Below are 25045 nucleotides of genomic sequence, written 5' to 3'. Positions count from 1 at the left end.
ACTTTTATTTACATAAAAGGTTAGAGCGCGGTGGTCACGACCCGGAGGGTCGCGACGACTTCAGCCGCTCGAGTCATGAGCTCCTTCGGGAGCTGGAGGTCCGAGCGGCCCAACGCCTCCATCCACTGGTCAGGAGAATTAATTGGAGGGAATGGGTCCTCTCCACAAGCCTGCATTTTGGTGTTGGACCGTGGCTTTTTCAGCGAAGCGGGGGCAGAGGGAGGACGGGTGGAGGGAGGGGTGGACATGAGGAAGGGCGGCTCTGCAGGGTAGAGATTCTGTTTGGAGTTTACGCCAGAGGCGTTCCTCCTCCAAAGTGAGGGATGAGTGAGCGGGGGAAGCTTGCTGCGGGAGAGGCAGTAATGCTGTGTGACCTCTCTGACGGTCAGGAGACTGTTCCTGGTCGATCTGGCTCTATGGAGGCAAGAGTCCACATCGTACGCCCGGGTGACAAGTGCTCGGGCTGCCGTGTGGGCCATCTCTATCCCTCCAATGCCCGTGTGAGCCGGGAACCATTGGAGTTCTACCGTGTCGGATGGCGAATTTAGACAGAGAATTTTGTGTGCCTGGACGGAAACGAGCCCTTTGGCAAAGTTTTGAACGGCCGCTTTCGAATCCGCAAGTATATTATTAGGGGTGGGCCTTTGGGTTAGTGCCAGTGCGGATGCCGCCTCTTCCGCTACATGCGGGTGACGGGTGTGAATGGTGAGGGTTGCAAGTGGAAGAGATGACGTGGAGTGAATTGCAGCAATAGCATGCCGATATTCTGCGGCATCGACATAGAGGGTCGCTCGGGAAGGGGGAAATTTTTGATAGTGTCGTGGCTCGATGAATCTGCCGTTCAAGATGAAATTTCGGGTGCATGTTTTTGGGAATCGGTCGATCGAACGATGGTATGATTTCTGATTGATGATTTGATGCAGCACACCGACGAGAACATGACTCTGCTCAAATAAGTGCTTGCGTGAGGGCTCTTTCACGCATGAAGCAACATGTGTAGCAACGTTGCTACTCTCGTCGGCCCACTCGAAGCTCGTAACACGCGGGGTGGCTACAGCCGTTTTGAAGAACGCCTCTTCCAGATCCTGCCATCATCAGATAGGGGCAATGTTCCGGGATCACGTGAAGCACCTACTCATTTCTGGATATCATTATGACCTCATCCGTAGCCTGTACAACAAGTTGCTGACGGAAGAGCGGGTAGGAACACGTCCCAAAGTGCGCAAGGAATACAGGACGATGACGATTATCCCGTACATTCACGGCGTCTCGCGCAAACTGAAAAGGATTGTGGAACGTTCAGGGGTGCGTGTTGTGTTTTCTGCTCCCAGAAAGTGGGGCAGCCTTTGCAAGGCGGTTAGCTCGGAGGAACCAAGGCGCAACGCTTGAAACAAGGACAGACAAGGAGTTTCGTGCAGTGCACGACCACAGGACGATGCGTGAATGATTGGCTTCGCGAGCACGCCAATACCATCAAATCCGCTATACTGGTAGCCACCTTGCCACCCATGTTGCTTCATGCGTAAACCAGCCTTCGCGCGAGCCCTTATTTGATCAGGGGCGGTATTCTCGTGTTTTGCCCGTTTTTTGTCCCTTTCAAAAGTGTCCCTTTTCAGTGAGCGCTGATTGGTTAAAAGAAAACAACCGGATGTGACGTAACGCAAGCGCAGCCGACCTACTGCTTTTGACCGCGGCTTCTTCGAACAGGCGCTTTGAATTTTAAACAGACGGTTTTGGAAGTTCAGTCATAAATGCGCCGGTCATTGCCTTGCTGTTGACTCGCCGGAGAAACAGGCGGTCGAGAAGTAATGTAGACGCTTTCGATATGGCCGCAGAAGCATTCGAGCAGGAGTTCTGTCTCTGGGAGAGGACCGTGCGGTGGCTGTGCGACGAGCTGCAGGCCGAACTTGGTCGGCGGCCGCGCAGGCCCATTGTCGAGGAGCAAGTGATATGCGCCCTTCGTTTCCTCGCTACCAGTGGCTTTCAGTAAGCCGTCGCTAACGAAGAAACGATATCGCTGTCGCAACCCTCCGTGAGCCTGTGTTCTACGCAGCAGCGATCAGAGCTCTTCGATGTAGGCAGTTGCGAAACTCCGCCTCAAAAAAATGGCCCGCACCTGGACCCCCTGCTTTGGATCGTGCGTACCGTGGCGCCACGGCGGCCGCCGCATGCACTATCCAAAAAAACAAACCAATTATTCAAACTGACAATTTAGCGTTAAATTTTGTTTTAAAGTGCATAATTGTTTATTTTTGTGCTTTCACAAGTTATTCATTGCTATCTGAACTCCGGCTTTTATGTTGCGATTGTTTCTGCGTCCGCGCATCTGCCTCGACCAATTGGCGCTTGTGCGGGCACTCTGGCACAACATAGGTGCGAATTGAAGTAGCAAATTTGCAGTTATCGTTTGGCCTACAGCTCATTCGATGCCAAAACGGAGCTAGTAGCCGATCAAGCGGCCCTAAATAATCAGTTTCAGCTGGCATAAAGCCGTCGAAGTGACTTATTTAGTTTTTGCCGCCAGAAGGCCGAACAGGACGCGCAACAGACGATGGTTGACCCCATGGTCGCATTTAGTTTTACTATTTTTGCTTCGTATGTATATAAAACACTTGCATAGTTGAACACATTGGGCTCCTTTGGCATAACAAATTTACGTAAGCACTCAAATACCCTTTTTCGCCCAGGTCGTCGAGCGGCGAAGCATGTTGCATAGTTTATTTTGCCACCAAAATCACTGTAAAACAAGATCCAAAACAGTGGACCAATCGTAGGGCCACTTTTTGATGCATGGGGCCTATGGGGAGTGTCGCAACTCCTATATCAAGTAACTCTGGCCGCGATCACCCAGTGAAATAAACGATCGTCTGCGAGCTTGCTAGCTGTCGAGCAGACGACCAAAATTACACAAGCAGTCGACATGAAATTTATAACGTTTTACTGGTACTTTACGCGTACACATGCCAGCCTAACGTTCGTAAACTTCACCCGCAAAAGGTACGTTGTTGAGAAACGAAAATACCCCCCCCCCCCCCCGCCCCACCACTTACACATTTTGTCACTCGTAGAGCACCACGAAAATGCCAATGACGTAACGCACCGTTCCAGGTTCTTGCAAAAGCCCGTGTCGGCATGCCGCAAGTGCGTCGATGCCAAAATACGTAAATGGACGGTTATCTTGATGCACGGGCATTATCACCGACCTCAAAACGGAGTCCAACCGCGAAAAACTGAGTAGCCGCAGCATTGCTTACACTTCACTGTCACGAGGAAACAGCTGACTGCAGCTCCCATCTTTGGACGTTCCTTCCCTTGCGGTGAAAACTTTCAACGTCGAAACAAAAAAAATTTCATCGCGTTTAGTTTTTCAAAATACGTTCAAACAAACACATAAAAGATAGTCTGATACGATTTTAGTTCTTTAAAATGTGTTTGCTAGAATAGTTACGGTATTTGAATGGTTAAGTCTCCTGCCACGCGCGTGGCACGAGCTGCGTCCCCCTGGCAACGGCTGTCGCCCCGCAGAAGTGACGTCAAGCTAAAGTAATCATGTGACTTCCTGTGACGTCACAAAACAAACGTCATATTTACGTCATTTGATCATGCCGCTTTTTTTGTGTTAACGACGACGGCAGCCGGCCCTGAGCCGGGTGTTCACGTCTTGTGTCCCGATGTTCTCCGCCCGTGGTTCGAATGGCAGGCCTGACGCATCGTTACGTCCTTATCTCCCTGTACAGCGGCTGCCTCGGGGCGCTTTTTTCTTGTTGGGAGGTGTGATTGTAATTATTTAGATTGGGTATTTTTTGTGAATTTGCTGTTGCACGTCTTGGTAAGCCTAACGCATTGTTTCCTGCACGCTGCTTCGCCCCGCTTTTTACATGCTCCTAGAACTGTAGTGTTGTCGTTACGCTGTCTTTCAGTTCGCGTGCTATCGGCTTTACGCGCCTGCATTCGTTGTCTACTTGTGCCGCGCTTCTTCCATGCCAAGCCTTGCGTTCTAATTCTTGGTGGCTCCATTATAAAACGTGGGGATCAGTATTCTCCATCGCGTCGCGCCGTGGCTAACGAGGTAGCTGTCTTTGATCACATGCCAACGCGAGCGACGTATACTCGAGTGTCGTCAGGTAGCGCACGGCATCATCGAACGCAAACCGACCTCGCATGTAACTTCTGCAATTTTTCCCCCGGGGCAGTAGTACTATCGCCGAGAAATGTATCCTGACTATTCCGCAGAAACGATCTGTGCACGCGGCGCTGCAGAATCCGTGCAGGGAGCGCAGCTTCACTTCCGTGGGTGGAGCCCAACTGCCCGTCCAAAGATATCTACTCAAGATACCACTGAAACCATTCGCTGACTGGCTGGCTTCTTGTGCAAGGAGGCTCAAGCTCCAACTGTGCAAGCATGGGAGAAGTGCAGCCGATAAGATCGCCGTGTGAGCCAAGTTTGGAACTTCTGCTAATAGTCCTTTAAAAGTCTGGTGTGCATAAGGTTAACAAGTAACATTTCAGTTATTGTTCATCTATGCTCAGATTTGTTGCTTAGAGTACCATTGTGCTTTCAACTTAGGAAGTCTTAATGAAATGATAGGCAAGGCTTAAAATTACTGCTTGGCTTTTATTTCCCTTTCCTTCGCTCCAGTACCTTTCGCCTCCTCCAACCTGGTTAGGCAACAGAACTTCCTCCTGCATCTGCTTTGAGTATGTATTTTGATAGGCTCGTTCCTTCTTTACTCTTGTGTTTGGCTTGGTTGGAATTGAACATAACCAGCCACAATACTTCCATTCACTCTCAGCAGGATGGGCTAATGATGATGAGAGCTTATCTCGGTGGCTTGCAGTCTATGCACAAATTCCAAGTGGCTGTGACATCTATATGCCCATCCCAAGCACTCTGCGGAGTTCAACCTGACACTAATGCTTGTATTCGCAACTGGTGAAGCGTGCTTAGGCGTCTACTGTCCAAGCCTTTGGGGTAGTGAACAGGAAGAGTTTCCAATTGTGAGGGGACGTTTCACATTCTATTGCTTTTTAACTCCGCACTGTGTAAACTGTTTTGGAAAATTGCTCAAGTGAATTTACTTAGTGGTAAGGGGCATTATAAAATGACCCACATTTCATTCACAATGATGCAAGTCTCGTCAGAAGCCAGCTGCTAGAAAACACATTCACGGGTTGTGTGTTGTGTGCCCATTAGCTGTTTTTTTTTTCTTCCACAAAACGGGCACTTAAACAATCCTTTAAGCCAACAGGCTTAAAAAATAGTTTATCAAGTACAACTTCGGGGTAATGGTTGGTGTCGAGCGTGACATTGCCCACTCCCGAGAGTACTTCTTAATACCTTGTGCAAGAACAAGCCAAGGCCACGTGCGCGGATGTGAGTGTCTGTTGGTGTTTGTGAAAGTTGCAGTACAGCTGGAAGGTGTATGGATCATGGGTGGCTTTAACAATAAAATGACTGCTGAACGTACTTTTGTTCTGGTATCAATGAGCAGCATGTGAGCATTGATAAGTGCTTCACTGTTGACATTTTTGTTACACAAAAGCAGGCCATGTTAAGGCCCCCTTGCAAATATTCATGAAAAACACTGGGCCAAAAAGCTGCCAACACATGGAAACCATGTTGATCACGGCACCTTTCCTAGTACTTCAGTACCGTTTATCAGCGCTGCGTTTCCCCCCCCAAATAGTAAACTATCCCAGCGTTGCACCCTAAGCCAGAAATCAAACACTTGCTTGCCAATGACAAGTGATCTGCCAAACTTACGTGTCTATGCAAAAAGTGAGTAGCTCTACTTTCTGTGCACTGTTTGCGCTCTGAAGCTCCGTTTCTAAACCAAATGCCAGGGTTCTTCTGAAATATGCACAGCATTAAAACCTCAACAAAAAAGGAATAAGCAAGCGATACTCTCTTGCACTACACTAGAGTCCTGCGGGAAAGCCAAACCAGCAAGTGATCTTTTTCTACAAATTGCCGCAGACGAGCCAAGAAAAAGATTCCTTTTTGCGGACACCAAAGCTATGCTGGAAAGCTAAAATGTGTGGTGTCTGTTACTGCAGATTAGCTGCAAGACAAGCATGTTCACGCAAAGATTTATGAACCAGGCTGGCGGGGTAACAAAATCATTGAATGAGGTTACAACAAAATGTGTTATGAAAAATTATATAATACTGTTTGCTATAAATAGCAATTAAAGGTATAAAATGGTTTTGACACTAGTTAAGTGGCCTGTTGGAAATCATTGGCAAAACCTAAAGAGCAACATTTCATACAGCTGCAAATGTGAAATAACAAAGCGTGGTTGGGGCCTGAATTCAGCAGGCATGCTCCAGCTGAGAATGTATAATTGCAGAGCAAAATAATAATAAAGGCCTAGGGTAAAGGTGAGCTTAGTTGAGTTACCACCAAGGTATTTGGTAGAGAGAAGAGTTACAAAAATAAAGAAGCAACATTGCAAGCTTTATTTTCCCTGATTTAAGTTTATCAGCACTGAGCGTCATGTTCTGCATTTCCCATTGAAGAATGTTACACCTGCATGCACTCGGCACATCACATTTTACGGTATAACACAGTTTACTTCGAACATAGGTAAATAAGAGAATATTGCATAAGCAGTTCATTTATACGTGAAATAGAAACAGCAGGGTTTTTAAAACGAAGCCCGTAAGTGTGCTGAATGAAAGGGACCAATCATGAGTTTATGTTGTTACTAATAACAAATTTCAACGACCTTGTCTGAAACAAACCCCTTCTATGGAGGGACTGTGTGTAATCATAAGATTTTTTTTTATAAAAAGTTGTAAATGCCCTGTAAATGTATGTCAGAAGGTATTTTAACGGCATAGTCGTGGCCTGTGAGTCGTCGGCGCTTTTTTCTGGTGTTTAGATGATGAAGGGCTGTTGTACGAGATCCACCTTCTCTTCTCACTTTGGTCACCATCTTTCTTAGTCACTGCATTCATGTGCTTGGTCAGGGAGCTAGCAAGCGAGGACGACAGTCGGCACCAACTATCAGTCGAGTTCCTTCAGGCTGGGACAATTGCTGGAGAGGCTAAACAATGTTTTTAAAATCCCTAACTGAGACTTTCACTTTTTGTTTTGTTAAAGAACATTTAAGCAACCCTTCAAGAACTGTCCGAAATAACAAAAATGACTATTGTGCCCGTTAAATAGTTAATCTACGCACAGTGAACGATGGCATAAAATCTATCAATGCGAACCTACCCTGTGAACCTGCTGAATATTTAGCAGAGACTCACTCCATTCATTAGCTGTTTTATGGCACTGTGGGTGGGCTACTGGTTTCCACCTATGGAGCGTGTGGGCCGCGCTAGTTTCCAGTCGTCCTGTCAAATGTTTTTGGAGACTAGCACTACCCTGCAGTGTACGAGCCATGGATTCCTTGGGTTGGCCATGTGAAATTCTAGTGAATCGTTACAAGCCACCAAAGAAAGTGAGCATTTGTTTATCGACCACTGTTTTGTGGCCACGAAAAGTTTCGTTCATTAAAAAGACTAACAAATGACATCAATTTTATTGCAAACTTCAAACAAATAACTGGTATTACAGAAAATGTGTAAAGCAGCTGGACCTCCATAGCCACTTTCCAGCTATTTCTCCATGCCATCAGAGAATCTTGTTTGTGCGACTAACAGATACCGACCTGTTCTACTGCAAAGAAACATAACTGGGCGATTGTAGTGGGGCCTCTAGTTCCGTTCGATCATATCACTTGAGTGTTTACGTACAGTAAACATACTGATGACTGTGTTTATAGTGCATGCACATATAATATAACATCAATGTAGTTTGAAATTGGGATCGTTTTCACCATTTCTTTTTGTTAAATTCGCCCCACGATAGCCTTGACGTTTGCCTATCAATTACATTTGTAGCATGCTCGCTGCTTATACCTGTTTACACAAACAATCCGTAGATGCTTTCATATTCCAGGCACATCTTAAGATTCTCTTTGATGTTGCTTATTGAGCCTGTGCAGAACCAATAGGTTTTCATATGCTGGAGTGCATGTAGGTGTATTAGACATGATGGCCGGTCAAGCGTACACCCTTCCTATTACCGTCTGTACAGCCTCTTCTCTGACCCTATCGTCTGGGTGTCCTGAATTAACTTCCTTTGCATGAGGGACTCGGTCAAATCTGGCCAACATAGCGTACACCACGGTACAGTGAGACGTGAAAGTTATACCAGTGCAGTGGCTATGAGATGAAGCGTCTAGCTACTCTACCTTTTGAAGGTCGCAGGTCATAAACTGTCGTAGAATCATGTATTCTACTACGAAATCTTAGGTTTCTACTAGGAAATCTTTTTAAGCGCTGAATATCACTTAATTATGATGCTTGTGGCGCATGCTCACAAGACTTTTCTGCTCATAAAACGTATCGTGGGTGTAAAACAAATTTTAAGCTACAATTTCGCCCACTAGAAAATAAGAACTTCCCGATTTTCGGAAGTTTTCCTTGCTAATATTTCAGAAGAGGAGATCTACTGTACGTACGTGGAACATGTGTGGGGACATCAAAGATTACCTTTCCTATTCTTGGAGCAATTGTCTGTAATTGTAATGCGCACAGGTGCCTAGTAAAAAACAGTTGCCGCCACTACCCTTCGTCCTCGGCACTGAACATTGATTATCTTTTGGCGCTGCTAAGTGCTAAGTTGTCTTCATTTCGAGAACACACACCGCGATTTCAGGTCACCCATTTAAGCATTCTGAACTTGCCGTGGTGGAAACTGTTGATAGCAGATGCCGCCGCTCCGACATGCGTCGGAAGGTTCACAGAATTACGCTCGGACAGTGTCTTTTCTTGTGTGGAACGTAGCTTGTTCGAACGGGGCCAGTCGGCTGTGCGATGTCGTCTCACGTACGCTGAAACTGTACGCAGGTACCATCGGCGTACACCAAGCATGACCAAGCGGTCACAGGTAAACATTACTCGAGAGCGGCTATTTTGCTGCGGTCTGGAAAGGCTGGCTGGCTCCCCACGCAATACATAATCACAAGCAACTTTCTCACGTTTTCAGATAGTGCTTCTAACAATATGAACTCCGGTTTATCTACGTTGTCGGCCCGAGAAAATCGGAGCTTCGTCACGCTTTCGGATACGCGACTCCATGTACGCGATACGGCAGCTGGCAGCAGCAGCAGCATCGCCGGCTGCTCCCGCAAGAACAAAAATTGTTTGTTTAGAAAAGGTTTAGCAGTTCAATGGTGCGTTATTTTGTACTGCAAATAAAAAAAATGTGAATTTCGGACTACACTACACAAAATAAGGACAATTATTAATGTTATGACGTCATTATGACGTCACGCGTGGCAGGAGACGCTGCCTATTTGAATCAAAGGCTCACAGCTTAACCGGAAGTACGTCACCATGAAAGGGACGCAAAAGGGACGTTTTCAAAAGGGACAGTTACGAGAATACCGCCCCAGAGTCGTGTCCTCCAACGCTACGGTGACCAGAGAAGACGCGAGTTCCATGAAGCTTTTTCGATGCACGAGCGAGCGGGCGCATGCGTCAGCAAACCGTCAGTCGACCTGTTGCCCAAAGCAGATGGTATATCTACTAATCTTAACTATCTTTTTGTGATCTGTCTGCATATTCTTATATTGCCTGCACGCAATAAAAATTGATTCAGTTGTTAGTCTGCTCCCGTGCTTGCCTTTTTCTTGTCTTTTGCCATGATTATGAACCAACGAGCCCGTCTTCACACTTTAGTACAAGATTTCAACGTGTTATTTATATTAAAAGAGACGATGGTAAATGCTACACTATCTGGCCTTGCTTGGTTGATTTCCTTTTTGATTGATTGTAGGGTTTAACGCGCCGACGCAACGCAGGTGATGAGGCGCGCCGTAGTGGAGGGCTCCGGATTAATTTTGACCACCTGGGGATCTTTAACGTGCGCCGAAATCTCGAACACATGGGCGTTTTTGCTTTTCGCCTCCATCAGAAAAGCGGCCGCCGCGGCCGGTAATCAAACCCGCGACCTCGTGCTCAGCAGCGCAACGCCTTCGCCACTGAGCCACCGCGGCGGGTGGGTTGATTTCCTTTTTAACTCGCTTCAAGCGATAGTTACTGAAGTATTATGTGTTAACTCGGCTCGCTTAGTATTATTAATCGTTTTTGTTGTTGTTAGAAATAATATATTCGCTCTTTTTTTAAACTATTTTCGCTAGCACAGTTGACTGCTCTTACTTATATTTGTGTACTTCTTGATTGTTTACTCTTCTTGGCAATAATGTTACGTTTGATTTCTTCCATTTCAATGGGATGCCTCCTATTTTGAAGCATACTGCAAGCTTACAACGCAATCTGGAAAGTTCTCGACAAAGTAACTGTGCGTTCACGGCAGATTTTTGTTCCCGGTTTTAATGGCGTGGGCGGTGTGCCAGCGGCTACGCGAAAGATACAATCACGAAGAAACTAGAAATTGTTAGTGGCACAATGCAAAGGGACGCAGATTGTTTTAAAAGCGCGGGAAACGTAGCTATTTGGGTCGACATGCGCCACACAAAACTGCGAATACACCAAATAAAAGAACTAATTTAAATTGAGACCAAGGATTTCCACATATGTTTGTTGATATCACGTTACGGGAAAGCGGCAGAAAAAAGCTTTATCGCTTATTTTTGGTGGTTGTGAAGCTTAATACAGTCTCATACCACTGCGCGCTGATCCCTGTAAAGTCTCAGTAAAGATGACAGGTCTTTCTCAGGTCATTTCACGTAATGAAAAAAAAAAAAATGCGCGCCAATCCACCATGTGCAGATGGTTAGAAAGCGGAGCTGTAAACAACACCCACAACGATTTCCCATGAGACGTCACTTGAATTCTCACGCGTGGCTCTACAAAGAGTGAAACCAGAGACAAGTGAAATGCACTTAACCACTTCGCACTTAATGCACTTGATTACTTCGAAGAGACATTATTTGCTAAGGTTAAATGAATGTATGATTCATGAACGGTGGTTGGTTGAGTTGTATTAGTGAAGTACATGAGCGAAACTTTTTTCAGAAAATTAAACGAAGCTGAAACCCGGCGTTAGACTATCTCATTCCTCCTATGTCTCTGCCGCCGCCGAGAGGCGACGAGATCAGTGGCAAAGAGGGAGGAGAAGTGAGATGCCACGCGTTGGTGTGAGCTTCCTTTAATTTTTTTAAACTCCTAGCGCACGTGCAAGGCGCGAACACGGCCGCTGCACGTGCCGCGGGCGGAGCGCACAGCGGCGCGAGAGGTCACGTGCAGCTATCGCGTGGCATTCAGCGAGAACGCAGGGGGTGAACCCGCAGATGGGCTCGATGAGTCCGCGGTCTGTCTACTCCGTCTCCACGTGGGCTCGTATAGCTCAATCGGTAAGACAACGGGCTCTCGCTCCGTTTCTCTATTCGTTTCAGGTTATATTTCTGGCGGTGCCAGTAACTTCTTTTATTTGTTCGCGGGAGTTTTCTGATGACACCAACGGTCGCGTTTGAATCCTTGGGGGGAGGGGGGGGGGTACAGGTAAAAAAAGCTTCGCTTAAAAAAACACGTTAGCCTTTTTGAATGTGCTCCCGGTAAATAGAAATGAAGGAAGCGAGAGTAAAGTTGGAATAGGTGTAACGCAACTAATTTGGGAGACATTGCACAAGTCTTTGTTTTTGCTGACTCAGTCAACCAGTTATTTTATTCATGTTTCATGCGATAGGAACCAACGCTGTTTGTGTGTGAAAAATGCTGTGCTAATTGCATTTGTCTTTTTCCTACGCAGGCTCGTCGAACGGTTCCTCCTGGATGCCTAGTATCCTTTTTCGGAGTGTTATGTGCACTATGAGAAATTAAGCAAGAATATTGAACCGTCGTTGAGAAAATATGGCTTCGGAAACGTAGAATCATTAGCAAAACCCTGCCGGAAAACTTTTATTGGAAGTAATTATGCGGAGTCATATCAGCATGAGGACGCAAAAGAGGAAACGGAAGGTTAAAATTGGGGATATGGCGATAATTCTCTTGAAAGGGGACTGAAGTGCACACATGAACAAACAAATGAGTTACCTTAACTATATATAGGGCACGGCGAGATGACAGCGGTTGCTTCGGTGAAGATCACACTGGCGTTTTACCCAGTTAACGTGCGCTTGATTTATTTTTTAGCAGTGAAGCTGTTTAGCAAATCGTAATTTTTCGTGTCCGCAGTTAAAACTACCGAGAAATTGCCGAACGCCCACACGGAAGCGCGGGTTTCGCGGCGATCGCCGGGCAGTGAATAAAAACTGTGGTTGACTCCCCTGCTATAAGAATCGGTAAAACACGAAAGGGAAATAAGCAGCGAAATCTGCAGCTGAGCATGATTTGCTGATCGGCGGCTGTCTTGTGGGTGTGCTTGGCGAGCGACGTCCTGCTGGCAGGCCGCTTCGGCAAAGTTATACTGGAGTGTTTGCCGTGACGGATATGACGCCAATGAAGTCTTGGCGTATCCCGGCATAAAACACTTCGTGCTAAAAATAAAACCCGAAAAGGAACAACGCTAAGTATAACGTGACAGATTCCACAGACCCTCTTACAGACCCCACATCTCGTTCGAAATGATGTTCGTTCCTACGTTTCTTTCACTGTGTTCGTGTTCCATTGTATTCCTAATTAAGTGCATTAAGGTGAAACTTTCGTGAAATCTTCATTACTGTTGCAATGTCATGCGGTATACGTTTTGACATTTTCCGTAATTTTTAAAATACTTTTCTGATTTATTAGTTTTTCAAAATTTCGTCCGACCAATTATCTCCATTTACGTTATTTACAACGATTACATTTGGAAGCTTTCGGAAAATTGTTTTAATTGGGGAAATTCAGGGCGTTACACGGTTCGCCATTTTCCGTAATTATTTTGTATTTTCTCATTTTTTTAGTTTTTCGAAATTTCGTTCGACCAATTATGTCCACTTCCGCTATTATAACGATTACAGGTGAAACCGTCGCGAAATCTGCATTATTTTTGCGTTACACGTTTTGCCACTTTTTGTATTTTTGTCCTTAATATTTTTTAGTTTTTCAAAATTTCGTGCCACCAGTTATCTCAATTTTTCGCCATTATAGCGATTGCACGCGGAACTTCTGCGATATCTGCATTTTTGTAGAAATGCAGGGTGTTATAATATACACGGTCCTGGCTGTGGGGGTACTCGGCAAAGAATGCTACGCATTAAAAGCTAAATCAGCCCCTGTGTGTGTTGGCTGTTTGCCGATAAAAGTACAATGCCCTTATGCCAGTGCGTGCAACACCGCGGCTGTGTATCACTGCCTGAACACCAGCATCGTTCGAGCATGGAAGCTTGGTGTAACATTTTGCTTTGAGGATGTCTTACCAGGCCAACCGGTACCGCTGCTTGAGGTGCGGTGATTACGATAAGTACTTTTTCCACTGGATACTAGTTGACGACGCCATACTCAAAGACGTTATGACGTTAGGTCTAACGCCCTATGTTTAGGCTTAACATTAGGTAACCTTCAAGTTGAGCTTTACAACATGCTAGTCAACTTCACTCTCGCTGTACGTTGAGCTGCGGGCGCCTGCTGGTCACGCTAACCTCGAACCGCGCCATTAATAATAACGTCGGGTACTAGCCTATCCTCTACGTCCCCTCCCTATACGGCGCATCATAATTTCAACATGCGCCTTATATGTGTCAACTACAAAGGGGGGCATTAGCATTGGCAGAATGGAGCCAAAAAATAGATAATAATCAATCAATCAATCAATCAACCTTTATTTTCGGTGCCCAGGAACAACCCTAGGGTCTTGGTACTGGTACACCATACAAAAAAAAAAACACTGCAATTAAGACAAGACAACATACACAAACTATATGTATGACATAAACAATAAAGTAAAAATAGTTACAGAAATCTTAGAAAGCAAAAAAGGGAAAAAAAAAAGAACAGACAGTCAAAAAAGAAAAGGCAGGCTTAGTGTTGCAAGCCATGCCACTCGGCCAGCAAAACGTTCAGTAGATGTGAAAAATAGGAACTATACAAGCAAATATTGAATCAACATGACATAGAGTATACGTATATAGCCAAGGTTTTCTAACAACATATTAGGAAGTTCCAAAAAAAAAAAAAAGGGGGAAAAGCTTCAGCATTACCAACACTGACACTAAAAACGTACAAATATTCAAGCAACACAAAACAAGAAAAAGTGAAAAGCAAGCAAGAACAGTTTGCACATAATACATAGGGTACATAAATTTGGAATGACATAAAGGACTTAAGCTACAACAGTTTTCAACTCATTAGAGAACAAAGTAAAGGAGCTCTGGAATATATCAAGCCGAACGGAATATTCATTATATGCACATTGTATTCGGCAGATGGACGAGCGTCGGCTATTTAAAGCAACTGGTCTGAAAGCTGGAAATTTTCAGAAAAGTTTATTTGGCAAATTGACATTGATAAGTGTAACCAAATCGTCACACAAAATATTACCATGAAGAAGTTTATAGAGAAAGATAATATCAGCTCGCATTCGTCGACACCGAAGGGAAGGAATGCTTTTCAGAAGAGACATGATGCCGTTTGCGTCGTCTTGCACATGACGGAAGCGGTGCTTAAAGATAGAAAGGAACTTATTTTGAACCCTTTCGATACGGTCACTATTGGACTTGCAAGTTCCATTCCAGACAACAGACCCGTATTCAAGAAGAGGTAAGCAGAGAGCCGAATACAACTTTAAGAAAGGAAGCGGACCTTTAAACTCTCTAGAATACCTGCAAACAGCACCCAGACAACGAAGAGACCGACGGGTAATTTGTGCAATGTGGGAAGAGAAAGTCAGAGAAGAATCACACAGTACTCCCAAGTCCCGAATTTCGGTCACCCTCGGCAGTGTGGTGCCTGCAATTTCATAAGGGTATTGCAGTTGTTGAGTTTTTCTACTATAGGAGACAACTTTAGTTTTTGAAGGGTTCAAAATAAGGTCGTTTTTGGTGCACCAACGATGGAATGACACAATATCAACCTGAAGAGAATTACAGTCCTGAACACTACGCACTTCTCTAAAGATTTTTATATCATCAGCGTACAACAAAAAAGAAGAATTTTGAATGGCAGAAGCAACATCGTTAATGAAAATGGAAAAAAGAAGGGGACCCAGGACGGAGCCTTGGGGTACACCACTGGTTGCTTTGTACCTAAATGATGTTTGACCGTTAACACTTACATAGCAATATCGCTCCTTGAGATAACAACGTATAAGACCCACCAAAGAAGCGTGTATATCTAACAGAGTGAGCTTTGCAAGCAATAACGAGTGGTTGACAACATCAAAGGCTTTGCTCATGTCACAGTAGACCACATCCAGTTGGCTTCTACCAACGATTGCTGGGACAGCCTTCTCCATGAAGCATACAAGGTTCGTGGAAGTTGAACGACCACGCATAAATCCATGTTGATTAGGAATGAGGACATGTTTAAATGAGAAAGACAAGACCGTATGAAGAGATAACTCGAAAATTTTAGAGGCAGAACAAAGCAGCGAGACAGGCCTATAGTTTATAGCATCAGTTTTTAGGCCTGACTTGAAAACAGGGAATACGCGAGAGATTTTCCATGAGCGAGGAAACGTTCCCGACCGGAGACAGTTATTAAATATTGAAGTGAACACAGGAACGAATATATTTGCATATGTTTTTAGGATTGCAGCAGGAATACCGTCTGGCCCACAAGAAAGCGAGGGCTTGAGCCGCTTGATGCTGGTCCGAATGATGTTCTCGTCCAGTTGTAAACAACCGGAGTTCTCGCCCTGGTGACAAGGGGCGCTGCTGTTGTCACTACCACCGCTAATCCCAAAAAAAGAAGAAAATTGACGAGCAAAGCAGTCGGCCACCTTGACAACCTCATCGCCGTTGGAGTCTAGAAGACGAATAGAATCGTTAGTTGTACTAGATCTAGAATGAATGTATTTCCAGAAGGCTCCCGGTTGGTGAGTTGCTTTAGTTTCTACCGACGCCAGGTACGAAGTATGATCACGTTTGTGCAATATTTTACATAGGGCACGTAGGCGCCGGAATTCCTGAGCAAACTGGTTGGCACCAGAGCGCTTCATCTTTCTGTGCGCACGTTCCTTGAGTTTCAGGGCATCCCGCAATTCAGAAGAAAACCAGTGTGGAAACTTGAACCTCCTCGGTAAATATTGCGGGATGTATTCCTTCATACCCGAAAGCACAATCTCTGTGAAACGGTCGACTTGTTCATTGACATCAGTGTGGTCAATGACGGTCGACCAAGGGGCAGCGAAAAAATAGCCATACAGCCCAGCATAATCTCCCCTGGCGAAAGCGTAATGAGGTTGCGTGTTGTTGGAATTTACGGAACGGTGGAGCAATGAAGGGAGGCAACAGGAAATAGAAAGAGGAGGATGAAATCTGTCCGGTATTACTAAAGAACAATCAGAGTGCAACACACTAACGCCATCAAAGTTCGAAAAGCACAGGTCCAGAATATTTCCACTGCAATTTTTTATGCGATTACACTGTGCCATAGAAGTGAAAGCCACAAAATCTAGCAACCTATTACCCTTCTGTTCAATGTGGTGGTTGTAGTGGGAACAAGTTAGCTGGCTCCACTCCACGCCAGGAGCATTAAAATCTCCAAGCAGGAGGACTTTGCGGTTGCCATGAGTCATAAGCACCTGTTCAATGGAGGAGATTAACTTATTGAACGCCTCAGGAGCTACATCAGGAGGAATGTAAAAAACACCAACTAGAAGTTTTTCAGATTTAGAGAAATGAATTTCGACCCATAAAGACTCATCTGCGTTATCAATATCGCTACGTAGCACACACGGGAGAGATTTGTCAACGGCGAGAAGGACCCCGCCCCCTTTTTGTTTGCATCCCGTTAAAGCACGATCATTACGATATACATGGTAATTTAGAGGAAAATAATCACTGGATAGGATATCAGGGCACAACCAAGTTTCAGATATAGCTATTAACGGAAAGCAAGAAGCCAGAACGTTACCAAAAAATTCAGTCGCCTTAGTTCGAAGACCTCGCACATTCTGATAAAAAACATCTAAACTAGTCATGGTTGTTTTTCTTACGTGATGCGCTCAGAGCTGTGAAGCATGCCTTCGCGAAACATGCCTCGGAACTCCTTAAAGAGGCAGTCTTTCGGCCAAACAGCGGGGTCATTTAGGCGCTCGAAACACTCTTCATTCAAGGAAATATAAAAGGATGCATAGGTGTCGAATTTAGTCTTCAGTCGTCGGCAGCTCAAGGGCGAGACACCTAAAGTTAACAGATGAGCATTGAGACTGGCAGGGGTGGTGGTCGGAGAAAGCTTGGAAACAAACATAGCTTTGGGGCGCTTCGGCTGCGAAACGACGACCAGTCCAGATGTGTCTGACGCACCCACACATGCCCGGCTTCGGCGCTTTTTCTCAAAACTGGGAGGGTGACAGTCAGGCACAGACACGGAAAGCACTGGGAAGGGGGTGGACGGAGTTGGGTGCAGTGTTGGAGACGCCGGAGACACCGCCTGCAGCGGAGCCGCCGTAGCCGACGAGGATGGCACTTCATTGTTAACAGCTTGGGTGAAAGAAGGCCTCCCCGAGCTGCCGCGCATTCCATTCTGCAAAGCAGCGGGACGGCGAAGCAATTCAGCTCGCAGGGAGCAAACCTCTGCACGCAGGGAAGTGACCAACTTCGCATAATGGGCGCGGTCTCCCTCCCTCTCCTGACGGAGGCAGGCAAAAGCCCGCGCGTTTTCCCGGCGCAGAAGGTCGTTGTCCTCGCGCAGCCCGGCCACTTGGTCGCTGAGAAAGGAAATTCCCTCCAGCACGTCAGCGAAGAGCGCGCGAAGACCGGCAGGTTCGGCACCAAGGTCACCCGGTTGGAGCGGGGGCGCCGGGGCCTTCTTGACGACTGTCGGTGAGCCTTGACGAAGGGAGCAGGGGGAAGAAGCCCTGCTTGCGGGCGCGCCGAAGTCGTCGCTGGCTCCACTAGGCCTAGCCGCCACCTCAACCGTTTGACAGATGTTACACTTGAACGGCCGAGCGCCAGATCTCAGGAGTTGAAGCTCAGCGTCCGGCCACACAACACACTTCGCGTGCACGCGTTTTTTACAGGCAATGCAGCGGAAAAACTTTTGTTTGCCATAAAAAACGCAAGAGCAAAGAACACAACAATCCTTGCTAGGCGCCATCTTGAAAAAAAAATAATAATAAAAAAAAAAAATAATAATAATAATAATAATAATAATATTCAATCAATCAATCAATCAATCAATCAATCATTTATTTGCGTGCCCAGGAACAGCCGGGGTCGGCCTTTGTGCTGGCGCACGGAAACAGAAACACACGAAACATAATGTACACATCTTTCAAATACAAAATAAAATACAAAATACAAAAAAACGAAAGGAAAGCTTATGTTGAAGTTACGGAATGAAAGTCATTTAAGTGCATGAACTCAAGGATAAAAGACAAATGCAGAATAAGAAAAGTTGGCAGTTACGCCAATGCAAACTCACAGACATGTTTGCGAAACAAAGTAGGGCAATCATTAAATATATCAAGGTAATCCGAGTACCGATTGTACGTGCATTGCAGTCGGCACACAGGGCACAAGACACGCAGACAATTGGGGTTGCAAAAGGTATCATGTTTCCTGGTCCACTTTTGCGGCACATAAAGACGAACATGCTGTAGCAGCTCACCACAAGACACTATGCCGTGCATAATTTTAAAGAGGAAGAGAATATCAGCCTTGTTCCGCCTGGAAGTTAAGCATGATAGCGTCAATGAAGAGGGCGATCCAGGGTTATAATTACTACTATCGCCAAAGCGATGGTTGAAGATAGATATGAACTTATTTTGGACCCTTTCTACAAGCTTACGGTTTGTTTTGCTTGTGGTGTTCCAGACAACAGATGCATATTCAAGCTGAGGACGACATATAGTTGTGTAGAGCTTGAGAAGAGAAATCGGCTCCTTGAACTCCTTGGACACGCGACAGACAACGCCAAGCGATCGAAGAGCTCTACGAGTAATTACCTGAATATGTGGAGAGAAGCTCAGTTTACTGTCGAAAGTGACGCCTAGGTCATTAACCTCTACCACACGTGGGAGTAATTCACCGTTGATGTTATAGGGAAACAAGATGTTGTGAGTCTTTCTTGTGTATGTCATTACCTTAGTTTTAGATGTATTAATGAGGAGTTTGTTGCATGAGCACCAATGCGAGAAGGACGAGATTGCTCTCTGGAGAGCGGAACAGCTGGCAGAGTTGGAAACAGATTTAAATATTTTTACATCATCGGCATATAAAAGAAAATTACAATCATTAAATATTGTCGCGACACCATTTACAAAGATTGAGAAGAGAAGTGGCCCGAGAACTGAGCCCTGAGGGACACCACTGGTGACCTCATAGGAAAGAGAAGACTGTCCATTTACATGCACGAAACATGACCTATCACATAGATAATTGCATATAAGAGATATCAGGGATGGTTGTATATCAAGCTCAGATAGTTTTTTGGCTAAGAGCTCGTGGCACACGACATCAAAAGCCTTGCTTAAATCAAAGTAGACTACATCAAGTTGACCTCTCCCTTGCACAGCTTCCGAAGCATGCAGCATGAAGTTGACGAGATTGGTAGTGGTCGATCGGCCCGCGAATAATAATAATAATAATAATAGTAATAACAGCGTTTATTGTTCCATAAAAACAGAATACAAATGCGGGTCTGCCAAAGCCACAAGGGCTTGAAGGGCAGTTCCCGGCAGCGCGCAACACGTCGCGAACCAACAAACAGGCAAAAGTTGTAAAAAATAATTATAAGTTAGACAAAAAAAAGAACAAGAAGAAAAAAAAGGAAAAAAAAAAGCAGCACTGTTACAGGCGATTGTGAAGTTCTATGAGACTGTTTTTAACTTTCCTTCGACTATTCATCGAAAAGAAGTCGTCTGGCGAAGAATTCAGGACCATCAGGACATAGTATTTGCGAACATGTTCACCAAATCTAGTTCTAGTTCGTGGTAAAAGAAAACGATCGCGAGGGCGTAAATCCCGCAAAGGGCAGTGAGTAAGTGAGTGATTAAATCGTTTTCTGGAGACGAGTGAAAATTAAAAAAAAAATGCACTGGGGATTACTATAGTTCCTAAGGCGAAATTTAACCGCAGCGCGAGCTGCACTTGTCTCGGTCACGTGATCAGCGAACGCACGGCGGTGCGTGCTACTCTGCTGTTATCTGGCAGCGCGTCGCCGCCGCCGAATGTTTGAACCTCCCGCGCAAATGTCAAGTGGTTCGGATTAGCCACGGATGGCGGTGCAGCGAGCATGTCGTTGCAAATCGTGTTTGAACATCCCGTGGAAATGTCCAGTGGTTTGGATTAGCGGCGAACGGAACAGCGTCTGGGGAAAGTGGCAGGGCCTTGGCGGCGACGCATAAAACAAGAGTGAGGGGGAGGCAGTGAGAGAGCCATAGCCATGCGTGCTGCGTGCCTGCTCACCCTTCTACAGACGCTCCTCTCCGTTTCTTTCTGCCTTCGCTGCTTCGTTCGCTCACTTGGTTACGCGGACTTTACGCAAACGCCGACGCCGCGAAACCCAGGTAACGGCTGCCAGAGGGCTGCGCCTTAATAAAAAGGAAACCGGAACGTTGGTGGCTTTAGCTCAGTCCGGAAAGCCGCGAGCTGTTGCCGCGAAGAAATGATTTCATTCTGCTAAGTATATATTCCTGTACTGTATTTTCTCCAAGCTACATCTAATTATGCTGCATGCAGGGATATAGTAGACGCAGGTTTACAAGAAGAATCCCAGGGATAAAGTACTTCTCACATGCCGCCAAATCTCCGCAAACAGTATTCCCTCTAAACCTTAGTTGGACATTTTGGAAGAGAGAAAAAAGTGAGGGGAGTGTATTATTTAACTTCTATGTTATCTGAAGAAGTTGCGGAAGTTGAGGAAAAGCATGGGGCCAATAGGCACGAAATCTGAAGATGTCAGCATGCACCAGAAAAGATCGCATCTTTTTTTGCCACGGTTTGACATTCTTAGCGTGTTTCGTCGTGCGGGTGTCCAGCAAGCCATACCAGTTTTCTACCTACGCTCTCACACTGTACCGGCACAAGACAAATGTCAACGGTGAGCCTGTCATTGTCGGTGAGTGCTCTGGGAGTTTTCCTGTAGGCGGTTCATTGGGAGAAAAGATGAGGGGAGAATTATTCAAACTTACGGGCAGGAGCACAGGTTTGTTCCATTTGACATTTGTAGACTGTTCCAACAGTTATTCCTTGGATTATATACGAGAAAACAGAACGGTGTCGACCCGCCTTTTCATAACCCTGCTTTCTACCGCAGTATTACGGGGGGTCAACTTCCTGACAGCTTCGTAAAGCAATGTCGTGTGGGCACTATGGGAGCCTTGTTCAGTGCGCGTATTTTTTGGCCAAATGAAGCTCTTTGCTAAAATACGAGGGCATGTGCAAATGGTTTACGTCACCGCAATTGGGTCCACTTATTGCTCCAGCAATCGGCTTTAAACGCTCCCGAAGTTTGGAATTGAGATTTGTGGTTTAATGCGGCGAAGCTGCGCCCAGGCTTTGTGTAGAAACGTGTCTACACGTTGCTACGGGAAGGGGTTCTTAACAGAGAAGCTGTTTAGCAAATTGTCATTTTCCGTCACCACAGTCAAAAATACCAAGAAAATGTCGTGCATACCCTGTTAGGGAGATTTGCCTAGAATTCTGAGCATACCCACTAGCGGAGACTGGCCACTAAGGCTTGATGGTGGACTAGTTGGGTACACATTATTCACACTAAAAACAGCGCAGGGGCGAGGACGGAAGAAGCAACAAACTAGAGCGCTGAGTTTGTGACTTCTTCCGTCCTCGTCCCTGCGCTGTTTTTAGTGTGAGACTGGCCACAATTGTCCAAAACGAACATGCCCACTCAGAGAGTTTCGCCAAGATTGGCAAAGAAAAGAACAAACCAGCGTTGGCCGTGATCGCGGCAACATTTGCTCGTAGCGAGAAAGACTCCAGCGATCGGCATAATCGTGGCAATGCTTGGTTTAAACGAGAAAGACCAGTAATAACGTACGCCCTTCCAAGGTGATGCCCAATGATTATCACTTGCAAAAAATGAAGGAAGCCCACGCGTATAGCACAAATGATGGAGTAAAGGTCGTTGCGGCAGCGAAGAAGAAGCAGATAGGTTGCATTCGTGGACTTAAACCGTCGTGATGGTCGTAAAGGTTGCGTGCAGCTTCGCTACCTTCAAGTCTTACGCGTTGGTGTGAGCTTCCTTCATTTTTTTGTTATACAAAAAGCCCCTTGTGGGTCTCGTACAGAGTAAAGTATTAGGATTTGTTTCCTATCAGAAGCATAGCGTACGAAATTGGCGATTGAATCTGTGATCTCGTACAGCATAACGACGATGTTACCGCGTACGTGATAGAAACAGTTGTGAAACTATGAGATAGCAGATACACAACCTTCCACTTAAGAATTGCGTATATTTGGAACTTTTTATACACGGATGGCATTTCTCCTTGGGCGGCTACTTTGTTTTAGTGTCCGCAATGGCCACGTGGATGCTGGCCAGCATCCACGTGGCCATTACGAACAACTTGGGTCCAGACCCAAGTTGTTCATATAAAAACTGTCTTTACACAACTTTAATTTAGGCTTGATACATAATTGGCCAACCAGACATCTAAATTCCTCGGCTTATATAGGCCCGCGTCCAAGGCTCCCTTTGGCGAGCACACGTTAGGCTTCTCTTTGGCAACAACCAAAAAAATAACAGCGACCGCATTTAAATCCCTAGATTGGCTTTCGCCAGTAAAGTGACACTGAAGTGATTTGTAAACATTGCTGGATTACGAGCGCATATTGTTGTGTGGAGTCGTGGCAATACTTAGTTTAAACGAGAAAGAACCGTAATGTTTCGACCGCTCTCGCTGCATTTGCGCGACTTTATTCACCAGAAAAATCAATTCGAAAATGCTGTCCTCCTCTCTGCATCCTCGCCCATTTTCTGTGGCATTTTCGTGTGATGTCAGGAGGAAATAACTTGGCTTGACTGCGCTACTGCACGGCTCGCCTACCTTACGACAGAGTTTAGTCAGCCCAGCGTTTAGTCCGCCGGCCGCGGACGGGTCGTCGCAATTCGTTCGCTCAATTGAAACTGAGCCACGACACGTTTGTGAATCAAAGAACGTGCCTTTATTTAGTTTGTTAGTTTGTACACTGTATCAAGCTCGAAGTCCAGGTCGCTCCACACAAGCGCTGCACAAGCGCACATGCGACGCTTCGCTGACTGGTACGCTAGTAGGAAAATATAAGGCCACTTGAAGGCGGGAGAAGAGTGGGCGAAGTTAATGTAGGTACTGAGGAAATAAAATTAACGGAATTTTTTACCATACTGCGTAAAGCTATGGCGCAGGAAGCATCTAAGAAATGCAATAGCTAGACGTGAGAAATTGTGGAAATTTGGGGGACGCTTGCTGCACGAGCGCTATACAACAAATACTCATCTTAGCTGCCTTAAATGCTAAAAATAAATGAAAATTATAACTGGTTCTTATATTTCCCTTCGCGGCAGCGCTGGCTCGTGGCCGAGCTAGCGGTTTGGAGCGCTAGGTATATTATTTTTCAAGTCGAAAGTTCGAATCCCCGAGAGTACATCCTTTTTTTGTAAGTTGCTCTCTTCGTTCTCGGCTGATGTTTGCTATATTGAATTCACCATTTTTGCGCTGTAACGTTCATTGATCCACGAGCGAGTTCGCAGAATGCGCGCAGATTGACATGTTCACTGACGCGATAGCGAGTTATCGTTGGCATGTTGTTGCCATAAGCACCGAGTGCTTGCGGGCAGTGGGCATAGGCCAGAATCACAGACCCCTGGCCTGGTGCGAACACACTTTTTACGATGCAGACATGAGTGAGGCAAGCTTCAAGGAGGGAGAGAGAGAATCAACTTTAATCGAGCCCATTAAGTGGTTAGTGCACGCAGGCACCAGATGGGGTGGAACCTTCTTCGCGGGTCCCATATGCATCCAGCAGCTCCTGGCCCCTGACTGCTAAGCGCGAGTTGGGTCGTCAGGTCGGGGCTGGACAACAAGGTCCCCCATCGCTCTCGGAGATTGGGGTTGGGGAAGTTGGGGGGAAGGGGTGGTGGGGGGTTCTTGAGGTGAGTGCACTCGGCTATGACGTGTGCCAGGGTGCCTTCCTTGCTCTTGCAGAACGGGCACTTGATATCGTGCTCCTCCGGGTACATTTTGTGTAAGAGGACGGGATGCGCGAGCGATCCCGCCTGTAGTCTGCGTACGATCGTCTGTTGGTTTCTGTTGAGGTGCCGGTGAGGACCGAGGAACCTACACCTGCCTTCCCTGTATAGCTCGGTAATGTCTCTGTAGCTCGTGACGGGGCGCGGTAGTCCCGGCTCGTCCTCGGCCCGGTTGGTCAGTTCTCGGGCGTAGTGGTAGGCGAGTTCGTTGCCTTCCACCTGCAAGTGAGCCGGCACCGACACGAGCTCTATGGCTCGTCCCGGTGGCCTGCGTCTGGACAGAAGCGCTAGTGCGGCTGGAGAGACCCTTTCCTTGGGGTAGCTTGCGTAGGCCATCTTGGAGTCCATGACCACGGTCTTCACTCTCGGCTGTGCGAGGGCGAGGGCCACGGCCAGTTCTTCGGCTTCGGACGGGTTTGTCGTTCTGATCGACGCGCTGGTGACCAGTCTGTCGATGGTGGTGACGACCGCCGTCGCTCTAGTTCCATGTTTGGGGAGCGAGGCGTCCGCGTATAGAATCTTCGGGTCCTCTTCCAGCTGCCGGGCTAGTGTTCTGGCCCTCGCGGAGCGTCTCTCGTCGTTTCTCCCCGGTTGCATGTTCCTGGAGAGCGGTTTACTCTTTATTGCATCCCTCCATTTTTGGGGTAGCGTTTGCTTCGTCGGTTGCAGTTGGCTCTTCCATCCCACGTTGCGCAGAACGGTCCGGCCGTGCTGGGTTCGGCTCAGCCGTATTCTTTGGTTGGAAAGGTGG

The 25045-nt window shown here is 46.3% G+C and overlaps 1 protein-coding gene across 5 annotated transcripts in view; it reads left to right on the top strand.

Moving 5' to 3' along the window:
- LOC144141447 (rab-like protein 2A) overlaps positions 1-25045 on the top strand; it is a 135469-nt gene that overhangs the window by 30418 nt on the left and 80006 nt on the right. For 4 of the 5 annotated variants that reach the window (XR_013316605.1, XM_077673004.1, XM_077673002.1 and 1 more), the window contains exons 2-3: positions 11771-11800; positions 21086-21165. Coding sequence is in view for 4 of the 5 variants with exons in the window: in XM_077673004.1 (XP_077529130.1) it covers positions 11771-11800; positions 21086-21165 (110 nt within the window). In the remaining variant the exon portion in view is untranslated. The remainder of the gene's footprint in view (positions 1-11770; positions 11801-21085; positions 21166-25045) is intronic. The other variant, XM_077673003.1, reaches the window with a different exon arrangement.

This window comes from Haemaphysalis longicornis, unplaced genomic scaffold, assembly GCF_048455015.1.
Source record: "Haemaphysalis longicornis isolate Haplotype H1 unplaced genomic scaffold, Haemaphysalis longicornis Haplotype H1 scaffold_6, whole genome shotgun sequence".
In the NCBI taxonomy this organism is placed as follows: Eukaryota; Metazoa; Arthropoda; class Arachnida; order Ixodida; family Ixodidae; genus Haemaphysalis; species Haemaphysalis longicornis.
The sequence above is the reverse complement of the archived record's forward strand: the minus strand, read 5'-3'. Positions and strand labels throughout refer to the sequence as shown.